Source organism: Pan troglodytes, chromosome 21, assembly GCF_028858775.2.
Source record: "Pan troglodytes isolate AG18354 chromosome 21, NHGRI_mPanTro3-v2.0_pri, whole genome shotgun sequence".
Taxonomy (NCBI): Eukaryota; Metazoa; Chordata; class Mammalia; order Primates; family Hominidae; genus Pan; species Pan troglodytes.
In genome coordinates this window covers 27,663,202-27,680,217 of record NC_072419.2, presented here as the reverse complement: position 1 = coordinate 27,680,217, position 17,016 = coordinate 27,663,202, and the positions used below count along the sequence as shown (strand labels likewise).

Genomic DNA, 17,016 nt, shown 5'->3' with positions numbered 1-17,016 from the left:
CTAACTGGGAAGGTATAATAAAGAGTATCATCAATACCACATTAGTTCTCACATAGTAGTTCATGGTCCATAACAGAATGAGACAAAAAATATGGAAGAATTAATTTCAGTCAAGGGGGAAGTCTCGATGCTTACTGAGTGCTTATTATGTGCCATATTCTGGGTCAGATACTGAGAGCATTGAAATAATAAGACAAGGAGCTCACAGTGAAGTGGGAAAACAGACATGTAAACAATTATAATACCATGAAGGAAGTGCTTACTGAGATAATTATGACACAGACCTAAGGCAGGGCAGGGGGAAAAAGGCCTTCTAATTGAAGGAGGTATGAGATAATGTGGTGCTTTCAAGGAAATGCAAATTGTTCAGCATGCTTAAAGTACTGCGGGTGCATGTAAGAGTGTGTATGTGTGTGTGTGTGAGAGAGAGTACATGTGTGTACGTGTGCGGGAGATAAAGATGTAGAGAGACAGTGGGAAGATATGGGGGTGGAAGAGTTAGAGGATCTGGAGAAGACAGATTTGGGGGCAAGAAGAGGCAAGGAGACAGGAATAGGAGACAGGGGAGAGATAAGAGGGAGAAATGGGGATAGTAGAAGGTGGAGGGGGGAAATTAGGGAGAGATGAGGAGAAAAAATGTGCACGTCTGTGTATTTGTGTGAGAGAGACAGACACAGAGAGAGAGAGAGAGAGTGTGTGTGTGTGTGTGTGTGTGTGTGTGTGTGTGTGTGTGTGTGTTGGGAGGAGTAATAAGGGTGAGGCTGCTCTGTGCAGGCAGAGACCAGCATCTGGGCTTTGTCCTCAAAAGCCTGGGCCAGCATTTCAGGCCAAGGAGAGACCTAACCAGATGAAGACTCTTGTGCCTGCCATGGGGATCCTCCCTGAATGCCCTGACATGTAGGCCCCATGCCTGGCAATACTGCCATGAGGGAGGCTAAGGCAAATGCTGGCAACGTTCTACACACATCCCTAGGACCTTTCTGGGCACTCCTAAGTTCTGGAATCTGGGGCTCCGTGCCTAAGGCTTCTCAGAACCTGGGAAGGCTGCTCTGGAGAGCGTTTGGTTAATTCCCTACCACCTACAACCTTGCCCATCAGTCCTCAATCAATGCTGCTTAGTAGCTGCTGGACACATATCCCGAATGTGCAAACCACTTGCCAGAAGTTCCCTGTAGGATTTGGCGCCAGGCTGACTATGATAGCTGGCTTAATAATACACCCAGTGCCCTCCTTGCCTCCCTTCCCCCATTTCCTACTGATATTCCTATTTCCCAAATCAACCACTTACTGTCAAATCCCTGTTCTCCAGGTCTGCTTCAGGGAGAACCCAACCTGAGACAAGGATAACGGGCACCTGAGTGAAATTGCTTTAAGTTAGGACCAACTGGGGCCCCCTCTACAAAAGCAGCTAATACAGGGAGCAGGGGGGCAGAATGAGGGAGAGGAGGGCAGACTCCTCACAGCATTAATACTAATATTTACATTCTTGGGTTTTTTAAAATTTACTTTATTATTATTAATTTTTTTTTGGAGAGCCAGGGTCTTGCTCTGTCGCCAGGGCTAGACTGCAGTGTCACCATCATAGCTCACTATAACCTCAACCTCCTGGGCTCAAATGATCCTCCCCCATCTCAGATTCCTGAGCAGCTGAGACTACTGGTGCACACCCCTACAGCTGGCTAATTTTAAATTTAATTTTTAAATTTTATTTTTAAATTTTTTGTACAGATGGGGTCTCATTATGTTGCCCAGGCTGGTCTCGAATTCCTGGCCTCAAGTGATCCTCCCACCTCAGCCTCCTAAAGCACTGGGATTACAGGCATGAGCCACCATGCCCAGACCTAATATTTATATTTTTGAACTGTGTTTATTCAGCCCCTTTATCCAACTGACAAGTAGCAGCATAGATATAACACTGTATTTTCAAAACTACATAACACGTCAATATCCTTTAAAAGCCCTGAAAATTATTATAGGCCTCCAAATAAAGTATTATGAGTCATAAAATCAGTTGACAGTGTTTTCAGTATTTAGCTCATTTTAGGAGATTTTAGCATTATATAGTGAACTGGGCCCAGCCCACCTCTACAAAGTGGGAGAAAGTCACTTGGTATCAGTTTGGGTAAAACCCCCACTTCTCTCACACTGCTTCACTTGGTTGCACTTTCTGGAATTCTACCAATTTGAAGTTCATTTGTATTAACTGTAGTCTGTTCAAGGTGCAATACCTGTGGCATTTTGGGGTGTGTGGGCAATGCACTGTGAACACCTTTCTCCCAAGACTTATGTGAGGTCAGTCAAGAAAGGAGGTAAACATCTGATACCTGGATGGCAGCATTAAGAGGAGACAAGTGGTTCTGGCATACCTGGGCCACCACTGGACTCTGGCCCAAAAGGAAGAAGTAGAAAAAAATGGGAAAACACCAGAGACAAACATCCCCTATGTTGAACCTCAGCTCACTGCACAGCCTGCTGAAGAAGATGGGATCACTGGAGGGGTCGCTGACATTGCTGTCTGGGTTCGTAGGCACACAACAAACATTCATTGGCTTTGGACCTAGGGTGATGGTCAAAGTCCAGTTCTCCATGGAACTCACATCCTTCCTGAGTGTAGTGCCATGATTTGGTCTTTTACGCTACTAGAAGAATTTTTTTTAAAGGCATTCCTTATCCAAAATTCAAATAAGGAACACCTACATAATTTTTGAACCATGTTTATTAATAAAGCTTTTCATATTCCTATCTAGTTTGTCATGTTAAAATGGTCCCCCATGTTGATAGTCTTAAGCAGCTCATACAAGCTTTTTTTTATAACATATCCTATTTTATATAATGAATGCTCTCAATATAAAAAATTACAAAAGATGATTCTTCCCTTCAAATTCCTTCCTCTCAAATTTGGTTATAATAAGAAATCAACAATTAAATGAAGCCTCAATATGAAGATAAGCAGAAATGTTCTATTATTTCCTTTATTTTATTGGGAAGACAAAATTCCCTCCTTTGCCCATCACTTTCATTTTCTCCATGAAATCTTTGAAAAGTGGTTTACAACATCGATAATGACAACTTTTTTTGAACTTTAAACATTTTTCATGAATACTAAAAGAAAAAATTGGGGAGCTAAAACTTGCTATTGCTTGAACACATTTAACCATATATCTTGGTTTCTAAATACCCCTCTCCATTAAAAAGAACCACAGCTCCTTGGATAGGAGGCTAATTCCATATCTGAAGGAGAAAAAATGTGAGGTAAACCTGGAATATCTTGTTATGCCCCAGATCAAAGAAGGCTCAGAATTAACGGGGTTATGTCAAAAGGACACAGGAGCCAATCTGGAGAGACTCCAATTGGCCAAATATAAGACAATAAAACAACAAAAAGAATAATTACTGTAATTGATAACATACTAGTAAATAGAAATTCACAAGTCCATCATAACATTAAAAAAAAAAAGGGTCTACGGCCATACCACCCTGAACACGCTTGCTCTCATCTGATCTTGAAGGCTAAGCAGGGTTGGGCCGGTTTCATACTTGGATGGAAGACTTCCTGGGAATACCAGGTGCTGTTGTAGGCTTTTTAAAAAAAAAAAAAAAAAAAGAGGTTGAAAGAAAGAAAAGGGGGAAAACATTCTTCATTATAGAGGAAAGTCAGCTAACAGAAGATACAATAAAACAGAAAATCACCACTTTTCATAACCTCCACTAGAAATAACTGGTTCAGGCAAGGCTCGTCTATAGGTTCTAAAACCATTAGGTAAAAGGATACTGAGGAACACAATATTCCCATGATGCCAACCCATCACTCTATAGATGAGTTACTAATATGCAAAAGGGAAAAAAATGTACCTTACAGTAGAGACATCTAGAGATCATCATCTTAACCAAGGGGTCAAAGTAAGCCTCACCCAGGGGCCACCTGACATCATGGGCCTCCTGATGGGATGCAGTTGGAAGTATAACCTCAGGTGTAACTATTTAAATTAAAATTAATTAAAATTGACAAAATTAAAAATACAGTCTTCAGTGTCACAAGCCACATTTTAAGTGCTCAACAGCCATATATGAGCAGTAGCTGTATTAGATAGCATCAGCATAGATACAGAACATTGCCATCACTGCAGAAAATTCTACTGGACAGTGCTTGTTTAGACCACATTTCCAGTTCACAGGAAATACAGGGGATGCTGTGCAAGTTAAATGATGCCTTAGATTCAGAATGCGGATCATTCTACAAGCAGATGGACTGCCTTTTTCAAAATAGCCAATGACATGGGGAAAAAAAAGGAGGAATGGTAGGAGACTAAATTAGATTAAAAGAGACAAAAAAGGCACAATAATCAATAACACAGAAAACAATACATGAGCCCTAGTTGGCTCCTGGTCTGGAAAAATGAGTTACTTTTTGGGAGAAGTGGGGAAATCTGAATACGAGCTGAAAATTAAATAATATTATGTCTGGGTGCAGTGGCTCAAACCCATAATTCCAGCACTCTGGGAGGCCAAGTTAGGATAATTTCTTGAGACTGGGAGTTCGAGACCAGCCTGGGCAACACAGTGAGACCTCATCTCTACAAAAAAATAAAAAATTAGCCAGGCATGGTGGTGCATGCCTATAGTCCCAGCTTGAGGCTGAGGAGGGAGGCTCGCTTGAGCCCAGAAGGTTGAGGCTACCATAAGCCATGATCACGCCACTGCACTTCAGCCTGGATGACATGGTAAGGCCCTGTCTCAAAAAGCAAATTGTGGAATCATTTTTAATCTTCTTAGACGTGATAATGGTATGATTACGTAGGAGACTGTCCCTATATTTAGGAGATCCACGCTCAAGTGCTTAGGAAAGAAGTGTCATGATGCCTGCAGCAGACTTTCAATGGCTCAGAGAAAAAAAAAATACACATACAAAGCAAATATAACAAGATATTTACAACTACTGCATCTAAGTGGAGAATTATGAGTGTTCATGATAAGAATTATGCTAACTCTTCTGTGTATTTGAAAATTTTACAATAAAAGGCTGAAGAAAAACTGCAGGGCAAAAAAAAAAAAAAAGAAGGTAGGGGGTGCTCAGTAGCAGGCTAGCAGGCAGAATACTGAATCCAACTCCTCCTGTGACCAGTGTTAAGATGGGTTAAATTGGACAACACCTGACCAGTGCAAATGGTGAGGATAAAGGCCTAGCTCCTGGCCCTCCACACTTGGCATAATCTGTGGAGCAGCAGGAAGCCAAGCAGCAGCAGGCAGCCAAGCACCTGCACTTCAAGGGGAAAAAGGTGCCAGAACCAGAGAAGGCTGCAAGAGCAGTCACTCTGGGTCACACAGACCAGCAGCATAAAGGCAAACTCCTCGGGGACAGTTCTACCCTTACTACTCTCCCAACGCACTGTTTGCCAGAGAAGAGGGGCCCAGACCACAGAAAAAGAACCCTTTCAAGACAGAATCAGTTTCTAGAGAGAACCCCAATGCTGCTCAAATTCAGTCATTCAGCCAACAAATACCATGTGTTACACCGTGCCAGGTACTGGCTAGTGATCTTGCCTGTGTTAGAGATATCCCATTGATTTCTCAACTAAAGAAGAATCTTGGAAAATGCAGTTTCAAGTTCCCTGATAAAACTTAGCCACATGGTAATTCACAGAAAAAGCTGATACTTAATCCTAATTATGAACAACAAAACATTAGTGACTACCACTAATCTGAAACTTAGTACTCATTATTTCTCATTTTAGCAAAAAAAAGATTAAAAACAAAACATAAACCTGGGGTGTGCATCTGTAATCCCAGCTACTCGGAGGTACACAGCTACATGGGGTGTGCACCTGTAATCCCAGCTACTCAGGAGGCTGAGACAGGAGGACTGCTTGAGCCCAGGTGTTCAAGTCTAGCCTGGGTAACACAGTGAGGTCTCATCTTGAAAATAAAAAAAAAAAAAAACAAAAAACCACAACAACAAATAAAATAAAACACAGTAAAAAACAGGAAGTCACCTTCAGTTTTTGAAGCTTCTCTGTATTTGTGGTGAAGTGTACAACATGAGCTTGGACACGCTCAAATCGCTTTAAATATTCTTGGTTTCGAGTATGAGCCTTCTTTTCAGATTCACATATTTCCTTCAGATAATTCTTTAGTTTTACATATTTCAGCTTAACTCTAGAAAATTAAAAGCAGTTTTAAAACAATGGACTAGACTTGGACGAATTTAAGAAAGAGAATTTTCTTCATCAAAATTGTTAATGAGACAATGTATTCTAAGGTATTTTACCCAAACCACTGAAACCCAAAGAACAAAATGTATATGCACATTTTTGGAGCCAGAAAGTTAATGCAGCACCACTGAGGTATAATATCGGTTTCCTCTAAGCATAACTCCCCTGAGAAATATATATAAGACCACATTCTAACATTCACACAGTAAAGATTTCTATGGATTTATTTCTCAAAATTAAATGTGATTTCAAGAGTAGTGTCTATGTGGACATGTTCGACAAATGGCTCACTAACATTCTTATATATGACAATTTCAAAAATAACTGCTCATATGGAATTAAATCAAACTATAAATCACAACCCATAAAATTAAGAAATTAAAAAGAAATTTAAAAATGTAAAATACCAAAAGCTCTCATTTAGATAATATAAACATACTTGTTAGAAATTGCTACAATATAATTCACTATTAAAATATTTCATAATATATGGACTGTAATTACTCCAACTGTGAAAAAAACTTTAAGACTCATCCAAAGTATAATAGCAAAAACATACTCTGCATTCCAATTTTTCTGTACATAAAAAAACATACTGGATAGTTCAAGTTGTGCAGTCGACTTTTCTCATGGCACCAACGCGGTTAATCCTAACTCTTCTTCCCCGTTATACAGCATTTCAATTGTTGGCTCAATAAATTATTCAACATTCTTTCATCAAACAAAAATAAATTTTAAAATGACAAAAATATTCACCCTCAAAACAAAGATTTGCAAAGATGCTGGAGATGTCCAAAGTTGTTTAACAACAGATCTTAAACTTCCAATCCTAGGCCAACAATTTTCAAGAAAGTCTTTATCGTGTTAATAATTCTGCGCTTTGACCATGGTTGGCTGTCTTCATTTTTCTTTCTGAATAAAAACTGAAGGCTGGTCTTATTGCTGCCCATGTCTCTGCATTTTTGACGCAAGTAACTGTAATAGAGGTAGAACCTAACATACTGTCGTTCACACTCAGGCACTCAGTAAAGCTGCTGCTGGTGGTGTCTACCCGGAGTGGGTACAATTGTACCATGCCTTCTCCATCCAAATTCTAGTTCCATTCCAGCTACCACATTAACCTTCAAAGCTGACCACATGAGTGAGTAACTCATCTACCCATGCAATTATCCATATATTCAGCATTCTAAAGATCAAAGTCTTTCAGCTAAGGTCAACAAAGAAAACAATGAAATAAGTAAATACGTGATGAATGCTATGAGGGAAACTAAAAAGGACTTCTACACACCGGGCAACCTGACCTAGCTGAAAGGGCCAGGGAGGCCTTCCCAGTGGAAATAATTTTCAGCTAAGACCTGAAAGATGGGTCGGGCATGGGGGTTCATGGCTGTAATCCCAGCATTTTGGGAGGCCGAGGTGGGTGGATCACCTGAGGTCCGGAGTTCGAGACCAGCCTGGCCAGAATGGTGAAACACCGCCTCTACTAAAAATACAAAAATTAGCCGGGTGTGGTGGTGTATGTCCGTAATCCCAGCTACTCAGGAGGCTGAGGCAGGAGAATTGCTTGAACCCGGGAGGCAGAGGCTGCAGCGAGCTGAGATCACACCACTGCACTCCAGCCTAGGCAACAGAGCAAGACCCTGTCTTGGGAAAAAAAAAAAAAAAAAACCTGAAAGATGAATGAGAGTTAATTAAAACTGATGAAGCCAAAAATGAAAAGATGAGGGGAAAACATTCCAGGTGGGGGAACAGCATGTCAGAAAGCTCAACGGCAAAAAATAGGAAAAAGAATGTTGATAAAATTGTAATAAATAATAATTGGCTGTAGGTCAGACACTGCTTTAAGGGTTTGTATGAATCTTAGTGAGTTCTCACAGCTGTCATTGTTCCCATTTGACAGAAGAAGAAATGGAGGCACCGAATGTTGGAGTAATTGCCCCAAGGTCACCGGCTCAGAGCTGGTGAGGCTCAGATGGAACTGAAGCACCTAACCACAGAGCCTAGAAGTTTATACCACATTACAAAACATCCCGTCATGCTTAAGAGCCTGACATTTCAGTCAGTGTCGAATCTTAGGGAGAGGCTGGAGAGAGATGGTGATAATGTAAATTAAAAAGGGTGCAGATAATGGCGTGTCTGGTGGGCTGCTGGATGAGACACCCTTTGTGCCCACCTCACGCCTCCTGGCCCGACCTTTTTTCTACCATCCACAGTCGCCACAGTCGCCACAGCCACCACAGCCTGCTGCATGTGGTATAACCTGAGAGCATCTGCCTCTGCCTCTGCCTCAGCTGCACTTGGCATTTCAGGGCTGCCGTTCTGAGTTTGCAGCATGGAAAAGCCTAGATGTGTAAAGGAGTTAACTCCACCTGGGGCTGCCCTTACCAGTGGGGGTCAGGAACCGGTAGGAATACAGCCCCATCTCCTTTCGCAGGATTAGACACTGTGCGGAGCAGAAGGGTAGTCTACACTGCTCCTCTGAAGGCTCCTCTGAAGGTCTGGAGGGACTGAGCCCCAGGTGCTCACTGCAGTGAACAGCTCTTATTTCGGTCAGCCCAGCCCTGCTCTCCAATTTTAGGTGACCACCTTGTCAAATAAATTACCACTTATACACAGACCCTCGTCTCAGACTCTGCCTTCTGGCAGGTACTAGGTGGAGGCAGCCTTGTTTGGATTTTCTTCTACAGGCAATCTAAGCAAGCCTATTTTTAGCAAATCATATCCTCTGTCTTCCAGGAAACAGTAAGAGGCTGGGAGAGAAGCAGCAGCTCAGTGAACTGACGGCTTGGTAAAAGTGCCCATCCTTTTCTCACACTTGCCCCTCCCACCACCAGAAGGCCAGGAGCCTTCCCAAGAACAGACTGCATGAAACGTCTACACACAATCTTCTGCCCTTTAGCCATGGGCTAGAAAAATGGCAGCTGCCAAGGATCCCCTCAGACTTGGGCCCACTCTTGAGGCCACAGCATCCACAATGCTGGCTATTTCTTCCACACACAAAACAACTGATTTCTTGTCTCTTTCAGAGTTACTAGAGTCATATGGCTGTCTACCTCAACTGGAAGCTTTGGAAGTACACTAAATCTTAAAACCAAAGAATAATTTTGAAGACAAGGGAAAGAACTGACCTAATAGGTAATTTGACTTTAAAGAATTCTTGGCCTCTCTCTCTTCTGGATGAGATCTTTTCATTTCTCACTCATAGTGTGACATGGATAAATTACAAACTTAATGCTATCAAAGCCAGAAGTTCTTCATATGAATAATATAAGAGGTAATGCCATACTTTTGGCTTAAGGATAAAGTTCAGTTTTTATAAAATAGAAATTAAAATATTTAAGATCTGCTCTTAATAGTGGAGGAAGAAACCTAAAAAGGATAATGCGTACAATATATTATTCACTGCTTATAATTTTAATAGTCATTCTCATATATCCATGAACAAATGAGATACCAGGTAATCCTGCCTACAGTAGTACCTTGAAAGATCAACTACAGTAATTATGTCTTAATCGTCACACAAGCTCAATGTGTTTAAATTGCAACCAAAAAGATAAGGCTATGTCTTATTTTAAGATTTTTAAGCAAAACAGATTCTTGAAATAAAACAAATATGAAATAATGAAAATAACATATTTTGATCTCATACCGATTTTAACCAAATTTATTTGATAGTAATTATATTAAACTGCACTGTTTATTTCAAATTACTACACACTAAAAATAAGAGAATGGTAAGAGTACTCCAACTAGGCTGGGCACAGTGGCTCACTGCTGTAATCCCAGCATTTTGGGAGACAGAAGCGTGGGGATCACTTGAGGTCAGGGGTTCGAGACCAGCCTGGCCAGCATGGTGAAACCCAGTCTCTACTAAAAATAGAAAAATTAGCCAGCATGGTGGCACGTACCTGTAATCTCAGGTATCCCAGCTACTTGTGAGGCTAAGGCAGGAGAATTGCTTGAACCTGGGAGGCAGAGGTTACAACGAGCCAAGGTCACACCACTGCACTCCAGCCTGAGCGAAAGAGCAAGACTCCATCTCAAAAAAACTAAACAAAACAAAACCAAAAACCCAGTACTCTAACTACAATATTTATGACATAACATTAGGGTTAAATTTTTGATTAATATATGGAACCTGGCTTGAAAACTGTTCCCACTGTCGTCTCTTACCTGCATGTATCAGACTGATTATATTCATAAAGTTTCTTTTCCAGGTCCAATCTCTTCTTTTCACTATAATAAAAAACATTTTATAAGTAATTACATGATAAGTAACAGGGAGTTGGATTTAGACCATGCTCTTCTTTGAAATAATGGCTTTGTTGCAAGGTGTTGATTAGAGGTCAAAAAAAGCCCAAATACCAAATCACACCTTTGTGAGAATGCTTCTCTGGTCTAAGAAGCAGAAAATGCCAGATGCATCTAAAACAAAAGGCACAAAAGTATGCAGCAGTCGCCAGGGAAATCTAAAAAACAAAACGAACACCAATAGGAGACAAAAGAATAAAATCCACAAAGTAAATGGGGAAATGGAATAGGAAAAATCTGGGAAGCAGGTGCCTTCATTTAGCAAGTATTTCCTGAGTGCCTATGATGACCCAGGACACTGTTCTAGGCCTGGAGACTAATATGGTGAACTAGCCAGCCAAGACTCCTGCCCTCAAAGAGTTGACATTCTAGGGAGAAGGACAGACAATAATAAACAAGATAAGTATATAAAATGTAACGTGGCCAGACTTCTCTGAGTCGCTGGCATTTCGGTGATGGGGTCCCATCAGATCTTGTGTACAGATTGAAGACTGGTGGCTTGCTCTGTTTTCAACCAGACAAGCCTGGGCACAGCCAAGTGGATGAGATAGAGAAAGACCTCTGAAAAGTAAACCTGGCCTCACTTACATCTGATGAAGACCAGGCCTTCTAAGACCATCATTTCAAATTTGGAGGGATTTCTTTTTATAACTCTGTAATGGTGCCATTATTTGTCACAAGTTGCTGTTTTCCTGGAGCTACTACCAGTAAAGACTGAACTTGTGCTGTTCAGGTGAGTGCTAGCAGTAAGCTAAGGAGAAAACCTGTCTTACCCCACAACCAGCCTGGGCAAGGACGAGGGGGAACTGGGCAGCAGAGGAAGCAGAGGCAGCCAAAACCAGGGGGCTGGGGGATAAAACTGATGAAGCCATTCAGTCCCAAGAAGAGTGCCTGGGAGGATTAGCCACAGAGGGTTCCATCTGAGCACCACTATTTGTTTCAATCCCACCTAACTGAAGCTAAATTGCTCATCTAAGTTAACATTAAGTAAAGGCCAAAAAAGAAACCACATAATATTCTATCCATGCAAAGAATCCTAAACAAAAGGCTGTGAAATAAAGATAAGGACTCCAACAGAGGTGATCTCAGGTTGGCTTCCTGAGGGAAAGGGGCTGGCCCCATGCTCCATTTGTGAGCTCTTAATTATCAGTTTCTATATATCTTCAGAATAGTTCTTTTCCTTTAAAAAAAAGATCATCCCAAAAGTCACTGTTAGCTACATTACAGGTTACATAACTTTCTTTCCTTTGCATAATGTTAAATGGAAACTACTATTTAACCAAAATTCATTTAATGGGAATATGGGGTCCAAAATCCAGACACAGAATCTTCACTTGGGGAACACAACCCATGGGTTGCAGTATGCCTATGTTAAAAAGAAAAAAAAAAAGATTAAAAGGAAAAAAATTACAAAAACACACATTTTTAACTAATAGCACCACAAATCTTTACCTTCTCACTAGTAAGAGTGAACTTAGAATAGAAGTGAAGGAAACATAGCATAATTGCTTCCACATTAGAAATTTTTATTAGTTACCATTCCCCCCCTAGAGTTTCATGATCAATTGGGTACTTGGTTCATGCAGAATGAATGACTGGATAGTGTGAGCAACTTGTCATTAAATTACAAAGAAAGGAAGACCTCTGAATACATCTATGACCCCATGCCCTGAGGTAGTGCTTCATTTCTGTTGTATTCCTAAGAAAGCATGACTGCAGTCTAGTAATGAGACACCATCAGATAGACTCAGCTTGAGGGTCACCCCCTAGAATGAAAGCTGTACTCTATGAACTTGTCAGGAACATGAAAGACAGGGAAAGACTGAGGAATCGTTCCAGATGTAGGGAGACTGAAGAGACATGCCAACCAAATGCAACCGCGGTTCGCAGGTGAGCCACTGGACCAGGGGGGAAAAAAAGGGAGCATCGTTAAGATAGCTGGTGAAATCTGATGCAGTCTGCGGACTGGTTTCACCACTAGGAGGGCTGTATGGTGTGATCATGTACAAGAACATCCTTGGCTTTTGGAAACACACATTGAAGATTTTAGGAGTGATGAGGCATCATATATGCACTTCTCAAACAGATCAGAAAAGGCTAATGGTTTTAGATAGACAGATTTAAATAGATACTCAACTGATATCTCAGTGTCAAAAATCTAATAAAATGTTAATAGTTGAGGGATCTGGGTGACAGGAACACTGGAGGTCTTTGTCCTATATTCGCAACTTTTTTGTAAGCTAGAACTTACTTTAAAAATATATATATATATATATATACACACATTTTTTTTTTTGAGATGGAGTCTCACTCTGTTGCCCAAGCTGGAGTACAATGGCACAATCTCAGCTCACTGCAACCTCTCCCTCCTGGGTTTAAGGGATTCTGTTTCAGTTTCCCAAGTAGCTGGGATTACAGGCATGCGCCACCACACCCAATTAATTTTTGTATTTTTAGTAGAGACGGGGTTTTGCCATGTTGGCCAGGCTGGTCTCAAACTCCTCACCTCAGGTGATCCACCCACCTCTGCCTCTCAAAGTGCTGGGATTACAGGTGTGAGCCACCATGCCCAGCCACTTTAAAATAATTTCTAAAATTCACCTATGACTTCTAGTGAAAAAGGACCACAGTCACTTTGGAAATCCACCACCTCCCAAGCAGCAAGTTTTTCTTAGTAATGAATGTAAAATTTATTTGTAAAACATCTTCAGCAGATGCAGACATCTGCTGCTCACACTTCTCTATCATAACACTTCATACCCTGATAATCAAACTCCTCTTGGCTTTCTCTCCCAGGCAAAACGGTGGTAATCTTGTTAACTCTTCTTCACAGGCCTATTTTCTAGCCCCTCATCCACACTGCAGCACCTCAGAATGCTGAGCCCTCCATGTCTTTTTAAAATTTAATACTAAAAACCAGATATTTGCCTCAATGAAAAGCCTTTCCATGGCTTGCAATTCTTACATATTAAATCTCTATTTCAGAATCTTTGAAATACCCATCCCTGGGATGCTTACCCATAGTTCATGTTTTCAGTCACCCCTCACTTGGACCTTTCAGTTTTACACAGCTAAGTGGTCCTTATCTTGCTGAGTTTTCTACTTTTAAGCCACTTGTTATTCTGTTTTTGTCTCGATACCACAATTCTATACCATCTTCAGCTTACTCTACTAATATCTCAGTGTCAGTTTCTAGACTATTATGATATCTTACTCTGAATCAATATAGGCACTGAAAAAACCGCGGCTGGCTAATGGGCCCTTTTAAAAGGATGTTTTTATATAACCGTAAGAGCCAATTCCACTTATAAGTTTCTACCATGCTTGTGGGTGCTATACACACTGTAACAAGTCACTCCATTAGACTCTTTTAGATTCAATTATTGACTTTCACCACAATGCAGAAAAAACACTGTACACACACAGGAAAACATTCAGATGATAAAATCACATCTACGTGTAACTACAGCTAACATGACTTGGGCTGGAAATATGCTGGTTATTTGACCAGCTAACATTGCAATGACCACCTCTAAAAGGGCTGAGAAAGAGGGAGGTTTTTTTTGTCTCCCACTTCCCAGAAGTTTCTGGATTGATAAAGCAGCTGTGACTACCCAGGGTTGCTCCCTATGAAATGACTCAGGAATTTTAGGAGACAGTGGTATCTGTGATCAGTGGGATGGTTTGTGTTTCTTTGTTTAAAAAGGTACAACCAAGGCCGGGTGCAGTGGCTCACACCTGTAATCCCAACACTTTGGAAGGCAGAGGCAGGCAGATCACCTGAGGTCAGGGGTTCGAGATCAGCCTGGCCAACATGGTGAAACCCCATCTCCACTAAAAATACAAAAATTAGCTGGGGTTGGTGGTGGGCGCCTGTAATCCCAGCTACTAGGGAGGCTGAGGCAGGACAATCGCTTGAACCTGGGAGGTGGGGGTTGCAGTGAGCTGAGATCATGCCATTGCACTCCAGCCTGGTTGACAGAGTGAGACTATGTTTCAAACAAACAAACAAACAAACAAAAAGGTACATCCAAACACTCAAATTGGATACAGACAATAATATTCTTTACACATTGCTTTGCAAAACTACAGCTTTCAGCTTTTTTTTCTTTTTTTACTTTAAGGCCCATTATTCTAGCAAAGAGAGAAAGAAAAAAATCTGTGGCCTTACTTTGCATATTAGTCAAGCCCCCTCATTCCTGGTAAAGAACCAAGGTTCAGAGAGGTGGAACAACCTGCTCAAGGTCACACAATTGTTCGTGGACTAGAATCCAGGTTTTGATATTTCTACTGCAGCCTTTTCTGTATCTAGAATTATTTGCCTCTATAACTGTGTCCAGTGTGCATTAATTTGAGTTAGTTATAAATTCTTAAAATGAAAAATGAACACACACAGCAGCAGATTTGTACTGACTTAAAAATACAACAAATCTCGAAATGCAGAACCGTGAACAGGCTATAAAATTTGATTCAAATTCCTTATATATTTTCAACAGCCTCACCTTGTTTAATAATTAAAGGAATAAGTGTTAATCATAAAGTACATAATTATTATACAGTTATTGTGCCATAAGGACTATAAACAGCCAGGTGTTCCTAGCACAGGAAACAAAAATAACTTACAATTAATAGTTCAAAAAGAATGCCATTTATGAGTGCTGTAAGAATGCCAAGAGTCACAAAAGTTAGGGAATGGGTTGAAACAGGGAAGGCTCTACAGGAAGAGATTTCTTTTTAAAGTCAGAAATTAAGAGGTCACTGATATGGGTGAGCGGTGACATGTCAGAAAGAAAATAGGACGTAGAAAAGGAGTACAAGGTAAAAAAAATGCTAACGACAATTAAGGAAGCCTGTTGTAGATGCTCTGTAAATATCTGACAAGAATTAAATCTAGCGTAAGATAAATGTAATTCCTTTTCAAAATCGCTTACTTCTGCCTTTATTTTCCATGTAATTATTGTTATCATTTTAGCACTGTCACGCACACAGCTCTCCTGTTCACTAGAATGATTTTGTAACTTTTAACACTCATTAAATGTTTTGTTTATCAAGAGATCCAAAAATGTATTTCCTTTCTTGTCAACTAATGAGAGTTACAACTCCAATTAACTTAGCAGCTAAATAAGAGGTCCAGCAATTTATCTTTTACGTGGTTATTCATAGTACATTGCGGTATAATTTTCTCTCTATATGCACTCTTAGATCTAGCTGTTTTCAGTGGTTCCCATCTTTCATATCTTAATCAAAGGCATCATGAACCCTCTGGAAGCTGGACTTCTCTAGCTGGAAATTTCATCCCTTCGCTGGAAATCTAGCCAGCCCTCGCTACCCCTAAAAGTCTCCTGAGTTTAAACGGGGGCACATGTTTGACACACACACACAACCGTCTGCGTTCCAGGACTTGTCATCATTGATGCAGTGCAGCTGTCACGGCGGGATGGCAATTTGAAGAGAGTGGGGAGGGGGCGTGTAAAAGGGGACAAGAGAAACTCACAAGGCTTGATGGAGAGTGACAGGCAGAAGAACTCCCACCTTCACTTCTGGGCAAATTCTGTGACGCGGCCGCATCCTCAAACCGTAGACCAGGCTTTAGCTGCTATTGACGGGGCGGGGGCGGTCTCTCACCTCTCCCCGCTCCCACCCCCAATACAGGGGGTGGCTCTAGTAAACACTGTCCTCCAGGCCCCACTGGGAGCCTGGGGGGCGTTGCGCGCGGGCCTGGGCCCCGGGGAACCTCGGGCGGGGGAGCGGGAAGGAAAATGGGGCAGGGCACGCGGAAGACCCTCGGCGCGGGCCGACTCCCCACCCCCGCCCCAGTGCCCTTACCTGTCCCGCAGCCCGTGCTGGAGTTGGCCCAGCCTCTCGTAGTAGTCGGGACTCGACAGGGGCACGGCCGATGCGAGGGTCCGGCTCATGCTGCTGCCGCTGCGCCAGCTCAGCACAGCCTCTGGGTGGCCGTTCGGCCGGGGTTGCCGAAGGAGACCGCCCCACCATGCACCGCGGGTAAACACCGCGCTGGGCCGCCTGCAGGAGGCGGGGCAAGACGCCGTGGGGGCGGGGCGCCGCTGAGGGACGGGGCGGAAGCCGGCTTTGTGGGGGGCGGGACGAAGACCTGCATGGGGCGGGGAAGAGGCGTGGCAGAGGCGGGGCGTCGTGAGGCCGGGGCGGACCACGTTTGAGGGGCGGGCGCTCGGTGCGCTCTCCTCTCTCCCCTGACGCGGTGTCTCCTTTCCCCTCACCTTCCAGGATTCGCACAAGCTACGTTAATGTTACAAGGCGCATTCCCTCCCTTTCTTTCGTCTCTCGCTTGCTTCTTTTCCTCGATCTCCTTTCTTGCCAGGATTTGTTGAGTGCCAGGCACTGTACTAAGCTTGTTCTATTATATCAGCACTCAAAAGCGACACAAAACACCACATAAAAAAAGACAAACCCTCAAATGCTAAACAGCTGTGCTCAGCCCCGACAGTGGACCAACCCCTTACTCGAAAATCCGTGC

The 17,016-nt window shown here is 42.1% G+C and overlaps 1 protein-coding gene and 1 pseudogene across 10 annotated transcripts in view; one reads left to right on the top strand and one right to left on the bottom strand.

Annotated features, from left to right (window-relative positions):
* KIZ (kizuna centrosomal protein) overlaps positions 1 to 16,601 on the bottom strand; it is a 120,656-nt gene extending 104,055 nt beyond the window's left edge. The window contains exons 1-3 of one of the 10 annotated variants that reach the window (XM_016937121.4): positions 16,347 to 16,593; positions 10,383 to 10,445; positions 5,991 to 6,153 (exon numbers count right to left, since the gene is read on the bottom strand). In XM_016937121.4, coding sequence (XP_016792610.2) covers positions 5,991 to 6,153; positions 10,383 to 10,445; positions 16,347 to 16,435 — 315 coding nt within the window. In that variant the 5' untranslated portion in view covers positions 16,436 to 16,593. 10 annotated transcript variants of the gene reach the window in all.
* Positions 3,460 to 3,581, top strand: LOC112206546 (5S ribosomal RNA; annotated as a pseudogene).
* Positions 16,602 to 17,016: the final 415 nt, after the last annotated feature.